At 42.2% G+C, this 16,152-nt stretch overlaps 1 protein-coding gene across 1 annotated transcript in view; it reads right to left on the bottom strand.

Annotated features, from left to right (window-relative positions):
* Positions 1-7,416: 7,416 nt before the first annotated feature.
* Positions 7,417-16,152, bottom strand: part of CRCP (CGRP receptor component) — a 32,674-nt gene continuing 23,938 nt past the window's right edge. The window contains exon 6 of the mRNA XM_010573583.1: positions 7,417-8,467. Coding sequence (XP_010571885.1) covers positions 8,324-8,467 — 144 coding nt within the window. The 3' untranslated portion in view covers positions 7,417-8,323. The remainder of the gene's footprint in view (positions 8,468-16,152) is intronic.

The raw sequence follows: 16,152 nt of genomic DNA, 5'->3' as shown, positions 1-16,152 counted from the left end.
TGTGCTGATATCCCAGGTTAAAGCCCCACTCCACGGCCCCACCGCTGCCCTGGCTCACGTTAGACTTCACCACCCTGCAGCCACATCTGACTGGGAAGCGATGGGGCATCCATGATTTTTTGGGGTGAGACGTAGAAGGCTTTTCAAGAAAACAGCTGGGTTTGGTGGGGTTTTTTCTTCTCCCCCCCCTCCCTTTTTTTTTTCTTAAAATGAACAACGAAGTTCCTGCCTGGCCCCATAAAAGAAAAAGGTTGGGTGATTCCCACCAGCTTCTCTCTTGCAGCTCAGCAGGGCACCGAGCGGGAGCCTGGCGGGGCCAAGCACTAATTGCACTAACGGGCAGTGACGCTGCCCATTAGAAGGAGGACAAGCGGTGGGATTCACAAACAAGGGCTTTAAACCCCAGCGGCACGGCGAGCCCTCGCACTCGGTGCCGAAGCTCATCCGAGGTGACCGAAGGCACCGGTGCCACCGCTGCCACCCTCCTGCACCCAGGCACTGCCTCGCCAGCCACCTCCAGCACCGGCTGGGTGCTCCCGTGAAGCATCACCCATCTGCCTCCCCAGGCTGGATGTAGCACAGACGCTGGTGAGAGCCGTTCGGAGGATGCTTTTTAATCCCCCGTGTACCAGCCAGCGCAGCCACAGTTCCCATCGGGCACTCAGCCCCAGTGGGACTGTCTGCAGCATCCCCGAGCTCTCCCTGCAGCTCCCTTCCCAGTTTCACTATTTGCACCAAGTCCTTCCCAATGATTTTTTGGCTTTCCCATCTCTTTTCAGATGTTCTCTCGCCGTATTTGGCTGGTTCTCAGGCCAGCTTTATTTTAATTATCTTTAAAGTTTAACAGCATCTCAGCTACCTTTGATGGTTGCTTTTATAAACACTGAAGTTAATAAAATAAAGATTCTTAATACAGAGGGAAATCAATTTAAGCAACATGTGCAGGGAGACTCTTGCTCGTGGCAAGCAAAAGTTCTTGGGGCTTAAATGTTTCCTAAGTGCTTGCTGCATTTTAGTTGTGCTTTGGCTGCAGCTCTGATTTTTTCAACACAAGCGTTTCTTTTTGCTCAATAAAACCTTTGCAGCAGGATTTTTTTCTGTGGGAACAGAAAATATTTTCTCTGTCAACGTCTTGCGCAGCTCCAACCTAAACAACGCTGCCATCAACTCCCTCCAGGATGCTGGCTGGATCCCAAACTGGGCCTCCATAGCAGCCCTTTGGAAAGGGGGCTAACATGACCTTCCTCTCTCCGGGAAGGTTATAAAATATCACTTGTGGTTTTAAAGGGTACTTTGGGCTTCTTTAGAGAATTCCCTGGGCTTGTCGGGGGGCGAGCGGGGGTTGGATGGATCCAAGCTGCTGTTGAAATATTTTAAAGAGTTTTAACAGCCCAAGGACAACCAGTTCCCTGCCTGCCTTGCCCCAAACCCCTTCCCCTTTTGCAGGATCTCACCCAGGAACAGGGATCCCAGTCCCTGATCTCAGTACGGCATTGGGAACGTTGGGTTATCAAGCTGGTGGTGAGGAACCAGTGTCCTCAGGGCAGGATCTCACCGCCCAGATGAAGACATCGCTCTCACAGGCAAGGAAGAGAAATGATGCTCATTTTGGTACTCACGGCTCATTCAGCTCTTGGTGGCTTGCCAGCTGCCTGCTCCCTGCCCATATCCCCAACATCAGCTCTACCACTGCGGTCACTTTGGGACACAAATTGGGTCTTCCCCACCAACACCAACACCTCACTGATGCAGAAAGGCTGGTTTTGGTGTCCCCGAGTCACCCTTTGCAAATTCTCTCGCTGGGATGACACCAAGTGCCGCCCTCTCCACATTTTCCTTGAGGCACGGGATGCTCCTGCACATGTGGCTGTCATGCCACTGAAATCAGGAGAGCAACGTCCATGTATGCCAGCTCAGGATCTGCTCCCACAATTGCATTTTAAGCACAAGAGGAACCTGCGTAATTTAGGTTTCCTGCATAAACATGACCCTCTGATTACCATTAAATAAATTAAATGAACTGCTTCTCGGGAAAGCATGACTTTCCCCTGCTGAAGGGGACACAGCCACCAGCCCCACGATGCCGACACGCCAGCGCTTGGCAGCCCACCCGCAAGGGAACGCTTTCCTTCGGCTTCATGGCTCAGCCCCATCCTCAGACTTGATCTTGTGCCCAATTCAAGAGCACAGATGTTTTCATTAGAAAGTCATTTCATCACACAGTTCAGCTCCCCGTTACCTCTGCTACGAGCGATGGGAACGATGCGCAGCGCACGCAGGACATGCCTTCGCGGTGGGGTAATTCCCAGGGGCGCAAGGCTGTGATGTCTGGCAACTCCTTACCCTACGAAATTCCTAACTCGACTCCCTGTAACGAACGACCTCCAAGCGTTCACCGCAGATACCCAAGTACGTGGTCGCGTCGGGACTGCCGCGGGAAGGGGACAGCCCCAGCTGGGAGCAGAGCCCGTGAGCAGGATGGACACCCGTGTGCCCAGAAGGACAGGACCACGGTCACAGCAGCACCGCTGCGGCTGCAGCCGCCCCGGCAGCGCATCGTGGACACCCACACGCTGGTCTCAAAGCGCAGGGAAAGCTAAAGGCTGCAGCCTCCTCATCAGCTCCTAGTTGTTAGTACAAAAGGCTTTTCTCCTTTATCCGTCAGGATGCACAAAAACGTTAAAAAGCTCTTGGGGAGCGCTCCTGGTGTCAGGCTCGCTGCAAGCCCAGCTGATCGCTCACCTCGGGGTCCCGAGAGCTTTGGGGTCAAAAATAATAGCCTTTGGTCAAAGAAGAAATCAAGGCAGAGAGAAGAGAAACAACTTCCCCGAGGCCACAGGCCTGTAGCAGAGCTGGCCTTTGCTGACTGAGTCCAGCTCCAAAGGCACTACGCTAAATCTCCTCTCCTTTTGCTGATCGGGTGGTGGTGGAGACCCAACGGAAAGCTCTCGAGGTGGCAAACGCCGACCCTGCGATGCAATCCCCTCCCCACCTGCACCTCGCGACCCAGCGCTGTTCCACGCTGCTCATCTGTGGGAACGGAAATAAATCTCTAAGGACAAAGAACTGACCTCCGGGAACCACAGGAGCTGAGTATTAGCGCCTGCCTGGTCACTCTGTCATCCTAAAAGGACAATAGTTGTCACTCAGATTTAAATGTAAGGCTTTATTTTTGTGGGTCAGACCATGAAGAAGCAGCTGCTGGTGCCTGCTGGGTAGTTAACTTGTGATCATCGCCTGCCTGCGCTGGAGAGGAGTCAACCGAGATATTTCCATGAGTCCTCCTCAATTCCCAGGAACATTTCAAAACCACAGATGTTTTTATCAGCGAGGCAAAGCTCATGGGGCAAGACGCTATCTGTTATTTAGACCAACTGGGTACAGTTGCAAAAAACCCAAGTTTTCAGGCACACAAGATCATCTTCATGCTCCTTCTGCAGTACATCTTTTGAAACAGCCTGGCATCCCCTTCGCTCTGGGAGCTGGTACCAGGAACAGGCTGGAAAAGGCCTGTTATGGGTAGCAGATGGAAAAGGAAGAAAGAAAAGTGGGAAAAGCCCCACCTCAGCCAGGCTGAGGTGCACACAGGCTCCCCCGACTCCCCTTCCCCCTGCCAAAGCCCAAAGCGTTTCAGAAGTCACTTGAACACCAAGCAGTAGCTCCCAGTTGAGACCGACGCTTTTGAAGCCCGTGTCCAAACACAGGGAAGTGGATTTCATACCTAGGAAGTGAAGCATTTTCCGGGAATCAGAACATGCCGTTCGCAAATTGTCGTGGCAAAAAGCTGCCACCCCAGGGAGGCAGAGGCAATAAAAAGTTTAGTCATAGAAAATGCAATACAGAAAAATTTGATCCAGAACAATCCCACTTTGGGTTGGGTTAATTCACCCCTGGCTTGACTCAGAAGGGCCGAGCACAGCCAGCATGAGTGAGTGAATGGTTCTGTATTTCGGGCCAAATTTAAGGCAGTGGAGAGGCACTGTGGATTAATTTGGCCCGTGGAGTAACATTAAGCAAAACTCAAGAGAAAATGGTGATTAAGATCACACTGAAACACCATCTTATCCCAGCAGCATCCTGGGACACATCCTTCATACCAAAGGAGCCTCTTCTGGAACAGACTCAACTCACTATCGTAGCTGCAATGTGCAGGACACGCTGCTAATGCCGAGCAACTTCCTAAACTCCGATTTCACGCTCAAGCAACTGATGAAACCACTGGCACAACGCAAAATCCTGCTGCGATCCTTGCAAGACCGTCCCCTTCTCTCTGTCACCATCCCAGAAATAAAGCATTTGCACTGTGCCAGAGCCCCAGGCACCCACTTGCAAAGGGGCCACGCTGCACCAGGCATGGATGGAAAGGTGGAGAAGGGAGAAAACCCCTCAGTCTGCTGCATCTCAGCTCTTAATGAAAGCAGCCTTTGCCTCTGCGCTGAGCGAGCAAGCGAAAACATCCCGAGTCCGCAGCGGGAGGAAGGGAAAGCAGACTGACAGAAACACCGAGGTTGGACAGGAGCTCTGGACATCACCTAGTCCAACTCCCCCGCTCAAGCAGGGTCAGCCAGGTCTTCCCCCTTCAACTATCGGTTGGGAGAAACACACGTTTCCAACAGGACAAAGAGCAAAGTACGGATTAGGCAGCCTGCAGCTCACCCCGCTCCCTCTGAGCGCAGCCTCCAAGACATCTCTGGGACCAGCAGGAATTTGCTCCAGGGCACACGCTGACTTCAGTCTGCAACAACTCAGCTGTGTTCTAGTTAAATTTCTTGACTTTATTTCTTCTAAGGTATGACAGTTTCAAAAATACGTCCAGTTTGATTATTCTTCGTGTGTCAGGGGTCTGCTAGGATTACAGCAGCTGCAGACATCCACCCCTGACGCTGTATCGTGATGTGACTGGTTAATTATTTTAGGGCATGATTCTCTACCGGTGTAAATCAGCCGGTTTGGTCAACTTCAAAAGCAATAGCTTGTCTGTGACTGGTGGAGATGTTAGTAAATAAAAAGTTACCTACAGAACTGTTTATGACAGGACCTTTTAAAAAATATTTGCATAAACACTTTTAAACCTCGAGACACTGTAGATGTTATTTAACCCTTTCAGCACACCAACGCATTAGGCTTCAAAGCCATTTCAATGTTCTACTACAATGTTGTTTAAAGACACGCTTCAGAAGAAAACCTGCTTCAGAAGAAAAGCAAAACTCCCAAATTTTGGGGTTTGCTTTTTCTAATTAAGACTAGACACCTTTGTCTAGTAAATATGCCACACAAATACAAACAAAATGCATTTTGCTCCCTGCAAGAAAAGGAGAGCTTGTCAAATTCTGCATTTCAGTGGTAGGTAACAGCCTTACACACAGCCCTGGCACGGCGTGACCACCACCAAAGCTGCTCAGCTCCTCGGTAGGGATTTCCTGTATCTTCTACAAAATTCCCTGCGGATATCCATTTCCAAAGTACCCATTTCCCTTTCCCAGCACCAGAGCACAGCCAGGTAGGAGCGGCATAAAACAAAGCTTCTTGCTAATAAAACTTTTCCAGCGAGGACTGCCAAACAACCCTAAGGAGAGCTGTCCTTCTTGGGCTTGAATTTATGAAAAGAGAAGCCACGACACATCACAAACAGCTTGAAACCTCAGGTAAATTCTGGCAGCTTGTTCCCCCTTTCTCCCAGAGCAGCGCCGAGGGCACAAGGGCTGCCATAACCAGAGCTGTCAATCTGCCAAGACCCAAACACGCGATACAAAATAAAAGTGAGGAACATGGAAGAAATGAGAAAGCTAAAAATAATACAAACTTCTTAAATATTCAGAAAGTGCTGAGTACTCTGCCCTTTTCTTCTCAAAACTACGGACTGAGCTTTTAAGTGCTCAATACGCACGTACGCTTTCTTGTACCCGCGACGCACCAGAGGGCCACTCTCTTCACACCGTCTTCTCTCCTTCAAAAGAGATAGCAGGGTACATTTACTGTGTTAGGTAACTGATTAGTTAAGAAAACAGAAAGCAGCCTTGGGAGACAGGCCGATGTTTTATGGAATATATAGGACACTGGAAAAATGGTATCACGTAAGCAAGATGACATTTGCTTTCCATAAAGCATTTCTGAGTCTCGGATTTCCAAAGAACACACCCAAGAGTAAACACCATAACGTGAAACTTGCTCTCAGAGCCAGAGTCATTCCTCACCTGTACTTACACAGTCAGAGAGCACAGACAGTAGATTTAAAAATGATTTCTTGATGTAATGCAGATGTCAAAATCCCAGATCCCTTCAAATGTTACTTAGTACTGCATTTTTAGGGAAATTATAGTTTACGTATCTTAATTGAGACTGAAAAAGCTATCCATGCATTTGCACAAGTTTAATATATGTATCCATCTGGGATTGATTTTGATAAAAAGGTTAAATACAATAGCAAGCGAACAAGTCCTTGTATCTTGTACAACAGCATACAACAGAAGACAACATGGATGCTGGCAAAAATCCATTACGATAACAAATCGGCAATTCCCAAGACGGAACATCCAACTTCAGAGATCTGTTAAAATATTCTTGCTGGCTAAAGATACTTGCAATCTGGTTCCATCTGCTTTTCATAAGTTTAGAACATGCTTCAATAACTTAATTTTAGAAAAAGACAGATAAAAAATGTAAATGCAGCCCAAGGCCACAGCATGTCAAACATCCATGACTGCTAAGAGTAAAAATGCTCATTTTAAGATTAACTGCATGTCATTCTGTGATATGATCTACTCATCTCTTTTGTTTTGTTGCACATTTAGAGAGAAAAATATATATTGATGTATCACAAAAACCACCAAGGACTTTCCCCCTCTAATACTACACTTACCCAGCCAAAACCTACCTTTAGTCTCCAGCCTTGGAATACATTTAATATTAGATAAATTATCTCTGAGAGATAACAAATATGTTTGCCAATAATTTCCTTTCCTCTCCAAACATCAAAGAAGCTTAAAATACCATGGAAATGCGTATCATAAATCCCCCACACACTGGAAGTTATCACTCCCTTTCATATACGGCACAACTAAAGCTCAGAAAGCACAAATTCTTTGCATAAACACACAAAATAAAACCATGACAGAAGCAGGGAAAAAAAAGTCAGATATTCTGATTCAAGGTCTTATATCTTGTCTGTAAGCTACAAAATTGCCAGGATGTACTTCAAACTTTATTTCTATTTCCAGTACATTATAATAATTATAAAAGAATCGTCTGCAGTCATAGTATAAAACCAGTGCCATGTATAAGTCATGACTTTATGTACATATCTGTAGAGATACAGAAATGATTTGTTATAATCATCAATGCTTTCAACATTAAATACTTGATCCTGAAATCTTTAATCAGACAAAAGCTCAGTACACAGAAAATTCTGCTTCAGCCAGGATTGATTCTCATTCTTCTGAACCAGATTAGGACTTCACTTCAGTGTTGACTCATTCATTTATTTCACGGTCGACAGCATGTTCACAAGACTGTGACTTGTCTATATATAAATATTGGAACAAACGTTCAAAGGGAAAATATACACCCCACGCCTAGATGTTCTTCTGTTTCTATTACTAAGAGCCTTGACAACATTTGAGTCCAGAGCCTCAACTGCTGTAAACTGGTCCAACTCAGCTGATTTCAGTAGCAATATGTTGATTTAGCTGATGATCTGGATCTCTCTTTTATCAAGTACAGACTGCCAGACACCCTTGAGAACAGTTACCCTACCAACAGATCCTCTCGCTTCCATGATGCCAACAGCCTACTTGAAATTGTCTGGGCAGATACCAAGCGGTTCTTGCACATTACTCTATGTTCTGATTGCCAAAACCAGCCCTCTTCACAAACAGCTCCGAAAGCTGGCTTTGTATTGTAGACTGTATTCTGAAAACCAGTTGGGCAATTCAAAAGCATATGAAAGCAATTATAATTACAGTACTGCTGTGATAATTAAAAATTGCCAGCTGTATATAAGCCTCTTCAAATGTACAGCTGTTACATGGGTAATGGAAAAAATACAAAAGCTTCAGATTCTGTGCCCCATAATTTCTCAGACTGCGACATTACAAACTCAGTTACTACCATCCCTGTTTATGACAAAATGCCAAAACAATAGAGTCCTTTTCCATGCTTTCTTGTAAACAATTGGTTCCCTCACCACCTCCGAGTAATAAAAATTGTAACACATTTTACAACGATGTCCAATACAAGATTAAACTGGTATCAAGTAAAAAAAACAGAAAAATATTAGTTGATTCTCTTCTGCTGAAATTGTTGCCAGCTTTGGCCCCGATGTCCCCTATGCTTGGTCACCTTTGTCTTCGGTTGCCATTGCCGAGTCCCTCTGTTGTTCTTCTGGATCCCCTGGAAGAATACTGGTGACTGTCTGGAGAAGTGACTCAATCTGCTCTTCTGTTAGCCTTTCCTCGCTTTCTTCTACCATCTGCAGGTCAAAAGATAATCTATTGTAATCATTAAATCCATACTTCCTTCCTCAGCTCCAAACAGAAGGACTCAACTAATTGGGAAATACTGTTCTCAATGGATGCAAGACATAGTCTGAGCTCATTACAAAAGCATTTTACAATGCGGAACTCTTACAATATTTAAAAAAAGAAACAAGAGCTCCATTGTTAACCACTACAATTGGCACTCCACAATGAGACCCTGCTTTCTTTACAATGAGGAAAACAACACACTCAGAACAGGCTGTCCTCCCTGGTTTCTCCTAAAGCCTCTCTCAACCTACACATCAGTATCTTGAGCCAGGCTTTTCATTTAGTTCACATGCAGACCTACCTTCCAGACCTATTTTCCTAAGTTCCTGTGCTTTCATGTGAGAACTGAAATGAGATAACCTGAGAGTAATTACCTGAACCTTGGTATCTTATCCAGCACCTAGACTATAAGTAATCAGGCCATAAAAGAAACCACCTAATCCTACAGCAGCTATACTTCATTGGAATTTGCTTAGATTGTGAGATTCCTGAATATAAAGGCATATAAAAGCTCTGAGCAACACAAAACATGCTGTCACGAATCAACAATAAAATTCCGTAAGATTAATTAGGGACCTACTCTCACTATGGTGCTGTGGGAACTCTTATATCACTGCTACCAGTAAAAACAACTGTCCTAATTTATAGGCAGCTGTTAAAAGGAAAAGCTTGTCAGAGTACTGGAAAAGCAAGCCAAAAGAACTCTTCAAACACAAATGAAACCAATTAGGATTGCGGGGTTCGAGATTTTCTTTTTTATACAACGTCCTTTAAAATGTCCTTGGAAGAGCGGTGATTTATATTAATTATGGTTCCAAGTCAACACAGGTTTAATCAGTTCTAGCTAAAAATTGTCAGCTATTCAGATGCATTTTGCCTTCTAAAAAAGCAGAGTGGTATATTCAATTAACTTTTTTTTTCTTCAATGTCCTATGAGCCCTCTTTGCACAATCTGATCATCTTTCATCAGCCATTATCCACAGACCCTTGACAAGAGAAAAGCGAGCATGCTAGAATCCACTCATGTAGCAAAAGGCAGACAGTGAATATCCATTTGCAAATGACTGTTTCTGGGGACCATGCCGATCAAAGGATGAAATTCTCTGTGGAGTGGCTTTCCAAGCATGGTTAGTTCAAAAACTACTGTAGGACCCTGTCTGGAAAAACAGCCCTGGCTCTCATTACCGCCAGCTGCTATACTATACACTATGCGTTAAAACATACTAAAAATCCTCCTAACATTACCCTTCTGTGTAAGCAACTGCTGCAGCTACTGAAGTGGTATCGAGTAATTGCCTGCTAGACTGCATTTCAGAGGTGATCACCTCAGCAGCTTGACTAGCATACCTTGGAGCATCAACATTATACAATAAAGTACGTTACAGCATGTACATACACTCTTTGTTGCCAATACTGCTGACAAAGCCATCACTCTACAGATGACCTATGCTATTAAATTTTGAAAAGGATTATCAGCCTGGCTTTTGGATTGGATTATAGTGTTATTAATTACTGTTACATTGAATTTTAAAGGTGACAGCCCCATAGCAGCAGGAACTGTACAAAGAAAAAGCCCATGTCCTTTGGACAGGCAGTATCACTTAGGGCAGAATGATTTATCTCTTAGTGCCCAATGTCTCCCGCATTCATTACCATCCCACTGCTTTCCGATCTTCAGAAAATGGCACCTTGCCTAGTTTAGATTTGATTTATTGGATCACATGAAGTCCACCCCTCTTCCCCATTTAAATTTTATCCCTCCCTATATATCTCCTTTCCCTTTCTTCTCCAAACACTTTCTCCTTCAGGTGCTTGCTTCAGGTAGCCAGAGCTAAACACAAGGATTTGATCAGAACTTAAACAGATAATAGAGAATGATTTCTAGATCAGCATTGACTCTTCTCAACTTCTGTATTTAAGGCAGAGTATACTTAAGCCAGTGCCTAATCACTGCTTCTTACATGCTCCCCAGTGCGGAAAGAGTAACTGCCCCAACAATCACGTTGATGCCGTTTGTACTGGCAAGCACGGAAGCCTGCAAGACTGACAAACTGCAGATCCGACTTGGGACACTGACAGATGATCTCTGGTGGTTGCTCTGGTAGTTTAAGAAATCACACTTTACCAGAATGTTGATGAAAGAAAATAGTCTCTCATGTTTCAGATGCTTTGGTGCTCTAACTGATGTCTCATTAAACTGTTGAGAAAAGCATCTTTAAAGAAAAGTGCCAGGTACCGCACTGAGGAGTGGGTAATGTAGCTCCAAATTCCCTTTGGTTGACAGATCTGTAGTCTCTGCCAGAAGGAAGTGGTAATTCCTTAAAATACTGCAGCAAATCCATCAAGGGCTCACCTCTTGGTGCCTCTGAGCCATGCATCCTCACTGCCAGCTCTCACATCAGGAACTACCAACAGACAAAAATCTGCCTTTGGCAGGATGGACAGCTTATTATTCAAGTTGATGCTTCAGCGCTATTTTGCTGTGATACTATTCCAGAGTTCAAAGGATCAAAAGCATAAACTATAAAAATCAATTTTTTTCACTCTTCAGGGAAACAGCCTGAGCAGCAACTTATGAAAACATAAACAATTAGGAAGCAGCAAAGCAGCATGCCAAAAGGAAAAATTCAAAAATTTTGAGAGAGCATGTAGATAGAGAGACAAATGAAACTGTCCTAAAGGAAAACAGATATCAAGGGAAACAAAAGGTCACTCGGAGGCTTATTCTAGATTCAACAGACGTTCACAGAGTCTTCTGATTTACAACTCTAAGATAAAATACTTTTGCTACTGATAGTACTAGGAAATAATGTAATGATGCTCAGAAGAGAAATTATGTGTAAGAAAAAGCCTACGAGGCAAAAAGAAACAATTGTATTCGAGTACCTACTTTTCCAGCAAGAATTTTACCAATATATGAAAAAATATCTATCAAAAAGCTTTGCTAACCTCTAACTTGCAATTGGCTGAAACTGCTCAAGCAACAGATTCAAACCATAAGCAGTCAGGAATGCAAAGTTTATACTAAGGAAAACAAAAATGCGAATGTTCTTAATAAGCATATGACATAAGATGTTTATGTTGGCAGTGCCACGCACACCAAATGGAAACAGATTATCCTCACAGATGATGCCATGTGCAAAGCGTACGGTATCATCAACCAAAGCTCCGCTGACCTGTGTATTTTCAATATTCAGGGATTTGTGCAATAACAGAATTGGACAATGTTACAGTAACACAATTTATAGGTAAAAAGCACCCCGATGTGCAGCAAGACAAGCATGTCTCCTCCTCAGGGCTGAGAGCAAGGATTTTCTTGAAAGGAACACAAGGGAAAGGCAGTAAGCCATGTCAGCTATGCTGCTTCTTGTAATAAATAATTCCCAAGCCGATACTGCTTTTCAGCATTCAAGTCTATACTATCCCAAAATAACTACAGTGTTTTTGTAGCAAATGTTATAGCATACCAACGTCATTCGTACATATACACAGTATGTATTTTCTATGAAATGCAACCATGTGGTCAAGATCAACTCAGTCAAGTCAGGCCTTAATAACAACTTCTACTTCACTCAAACTAGTAACAGTCATTAAACTCTCATTGCAATATATTCATACAGTAAGCAATTTTCACATTTCATTTCCCCCCTCAGCTAATGCTCTAAACAATATAATCTACAAGACAACCAAAGAAGGAATCAAGGAAGGAAGCAGGAAAACTTTATTTGGTAACTTAATTGGCATAAAATTCTTACAGCTAAAAAAAAGGAGGCATGTTCCTCCTGCAGCTAATACACACTTTTCAAGCCTGAGTACCTAAATTTGCTTCTTACTTTATTGATTGATTTACTTTATTGCTACAACCAGCCAGATCTTCAGAACTGTAGAATACATACAAAATATTCAGAAGGAAGCCGAAGCCACAGTACTGCTCACCTTTGAGAGCAATGCTACCTTTATTTAGAAGTCTAATAACTAATTTTTCACCTCTTACGCACCTTGTACCTACAACTGTTAAGCCACAGTTTATGTATTGATTTAATTTCAAGTACTCAAGAGGTCTGACTAACTTAACTGGACTTGAAGCTTAAACTTAGGCAAACATTTACTAAATGGAGAATACATTAAGAAAAGGATGCCAATTCTGTTCTGCCTCCGCAGATACATCTAGGCATGGGCTTTCTAACACAGCAAAATGAAACATGCATCCAACATCCATCACTGAATCTTGCTACAAGAGAACGAAAAGACAAATCGCTCGCCAACTGCAGAATTAAACACTGGCAGATGCCTTGCTCAGTAACATAACTGCTACTGGGAACCAGAGCTGTGCTTATTAAACAAACGTGTATGTGGATTATTTTACTACCATGCAGCCTTTCCCAGCTGCACATTTTAACAGTAGCTTTTTTTAATTGAGCACTATGTATGAATTTCTCAGAGAACAAAACAACCATAATTACCATATCAGAACATAATAATAGTATTACATTAAGCAGTAAGTCACTTTAAACCTGCTGATAAATTCTCATGACAAAGTCATTTTCAGAAGCTTTTATTTATTGAGAAGGTAAATCAGAAAGTAACAGCTAGCTTGACTATCAAGGTAATTTCAAAGATTAAAGTGTTTATTCATAAATGTGCAAATCTGTATGTTCATAGTGCTATGTACACATGTAAGTACAAAATATGAACACACATATATATATATACACATGCATACTGGTCTAGATTTTTTTTTTTTAACTCAGTGAAACAAGGACAAACATTTTAGGAACATGCTTTCCCTAATTATAACCATACCTTATCTTTTCTGCTTACCCAAGTAAAAGCAAAGTATAAGAGACCTCATCATTCTCACTGTGCTTCTTTTAAGCTTTCAGGGCTAATGTTTATTTCATTCAGCCTCCTGAGACACAACAATACACTGCAAATGTTGAAGAATAAATAAAGCCACACTGAAGAACCCTAAAAAGTTCTGAGAACTGAGAAACTGTCTCAAGGATAAGTAAAATTTGATGGGTAACAAACCTCAGCATCACAGAACAGAACGACCTGTGGGTTAAAAGCTATTGTTTATTTGAATAATAAGCTAAGAATTCTATTTAAAAAATAACCAGGAAACTACTGCAAAAAAGCAAACAGGGGTTCTGAGCACTTCCAAAGCTATCAAGCACATAATTTAACTCCAGTGTAGGAGGTACATATTTTATGAGAAAATGACTGCTACTTCCTCCTTTGAGCAGTAATTTGAAATTGTTCAGCACCAACATGCTAACAGAAAAAAAGCACATAAAAAAGAAATAAAATAAAAGACTGAATGATTGGATTAATGTCCCTCAGAGATAATTAACCAAGTATGCAAAGTGGGAAAATAAAATGTTTAAATCCTCTAACATCTTCCATTTTCCAGAAGAATATTTCACATTGTTATTTTCTATTCAACAATGAAAGACAATCTGCCAGGGTCGTTATGCAGAACACATATCATAAGGTACAAAGCTCTCTGAGATGGAAATCTAGTTTTAAAAAGCACAGAATTAAAATCTACTTTTCCATTCAGAGAGAAGAATGTGGAGCAATTTGTTCATTAGAAAAGATGATGCTTAGTCTTCAAACCCATCATGGTTCAGCATTAAGTAAAGCTGGACCACTGTCATGGTTAGATCAACATCACCATCTTTTTTTTTTTTCCTCCTTTGTGGATCACTGAGCCAGGAACAACATATGTTAAAGATTAAAACAGGAGGTCAAGATAGCTGCAATGTGTACAGTGCTTTACCCTGTGGGATATGAATTAGAATTTCATGCTCCTTTTGTTGCTATTGTTGTTTGAAAATAAATCCTGGCACACAGTCCAGAAAAGACAAATATGAACAATTACAGCAATTTATGCATAAAGACTTACAAAAAAACTTGAGATCAAAAGATCACAACATAAATTTGCTTTTTAGCTTAAATATGATTTTATCAGAATTGATTTGTTGTTTGCATACAACTAAAGACAGGGAATTTTATGGAAGGAAAGTAAAAATCCAAAAAGCTGGAAAGGCAAAAAAGCAACAAGCAGTAGTAAATATAACCATCCTCTCACATCAGCTATTAAAAGCCTATCAGATAAATTTGACTCCATTCCATGGACAGGCAGCACTGAGTAAAAGTTTGAGACCAAAACCATTTGAGCAAGTGAGAGACAATTGATTTGCCTACATTATAGGAAGTAGTCAGAAGTTTTCATCATCATTTATTTCTGACTCATTTCCAGGAACAACTCAAAAGCTTTTGAGTGGCAGGGGCAAGTTCAATGAAAAGAGAATCAAGGCAATTTCAGACCTAGTATTTACTTCTCTGTAGGTTGTCTCTCATCCATTGACTACAGTGAATTGACTTGCCTGCATGAAATCTCTGTATGGGTAATCTCCCTACTGACATCAAAGAAGAAAATGCTGGTAGCCTCCACTGCTCTGCATTATTTTATACTCAAAGATGCTCAGAGAAGACAGAGGTTTTGTGTGTTTGAGGATGCTGCACTGCTACAATCTCCTTCCCCTGTCCTCACTTAAAACCAAAATGATTCAAGACAGCAATCAAACAGCAAAATCATTTCCCTGCTATGGCTCCTAGTCTCTGTATTTCACTAAGAAAAATGGCCTGCAGTTTCCTAGCAGTTATTGAGCTCAAAAGACTTTGATGTGCTTTGATGAAAGAGTAAATGTACTGCAATTTTGGGGAGGCTTAATTTAACACACTCTTAACAATCCAGTTAACTTAGATTACTGTAATACTAGTTTTGGAGAAACATGCCCTGGGAATTACAGGAGTATTGCAATGGAACAGAAGTAATTGCATCCCCAATACTTCCCTGACGATACAACTTCAGGCTAGTTCCCAAATGTATAAATATTACATTTTTAACATGTTGCTTTTGATCATTAGAGAAGGGTTACATATCAATAATGGACAGACACTGAACTCAAATCTCCTATCTGAAAGTTTTAGCAATGAGTTTTATCTAACTTTAGATTATTCCAAGGTTTGTGATGTCAAAGTGGAACACTCTACAGAAGCCTGACTTATAATATAAAGACCAAAGTTTCTTATACTTGCCTCCTGGACTTCAAAACATGACACAGGAGCAAAACTACTTTCAATATTTTATGGATAGGTAAGATAATGAGGAACTAGGTAGGCTAACGGGGTGGGGGGGGGGAGAAGACAGACAAAACCACACAGTCACCTGAAAGCAGCAAAAGATTATTGCATTTAAAGAAGAAAAGGGAAAAAAAGACTGTATATGGCCTATATGGGAATATAATAAATCTGTGTCTAAGCACATGAAGCTAATAAAGGTATGAGACAGGCTCCACATCATTACTTATGACTAACTTCCTAAGCAAAGGCTCATGAAGCCTTAATGCTCTTGGTTGGGTTGATGATCGACACTGATCTCTTCAATCACAAAACACAGCATTAATTCCTCAGCTAGAAGCATTCTTTTATGAGATGCCTTCAGCATTATAATGTCTACTCCTTGGCTATGAAAGAAAAATAGTCCTACTGGTACCTCTTTAATCCTTCCCTTTTTTGCGGCAAAATATGATCCCATTACTACACAGTTTGGTTTCAGGAT

Source organism: Haliaeetus leucocephalus, unplaced genomic scaffold, assembly GCF_000737465.1.
Source record: "Haliaeetus leucocephalus isolate CR32 unplaced genomic scaffold, Haliaeetus_leucocephalus-4.0 Scaffold395, whole genome shotgun sequence".
NCBI lineage: Eukaryota > Metazoa > Chordata > Aves > Accipitriformes > Accipitridae > Haliaeetus > Haliaeetus leucocephalus.
Note: the sequence above shows the minus strand (reverse complement) of the source record. Positions and strands in the feature narration are given on the sequence as shown.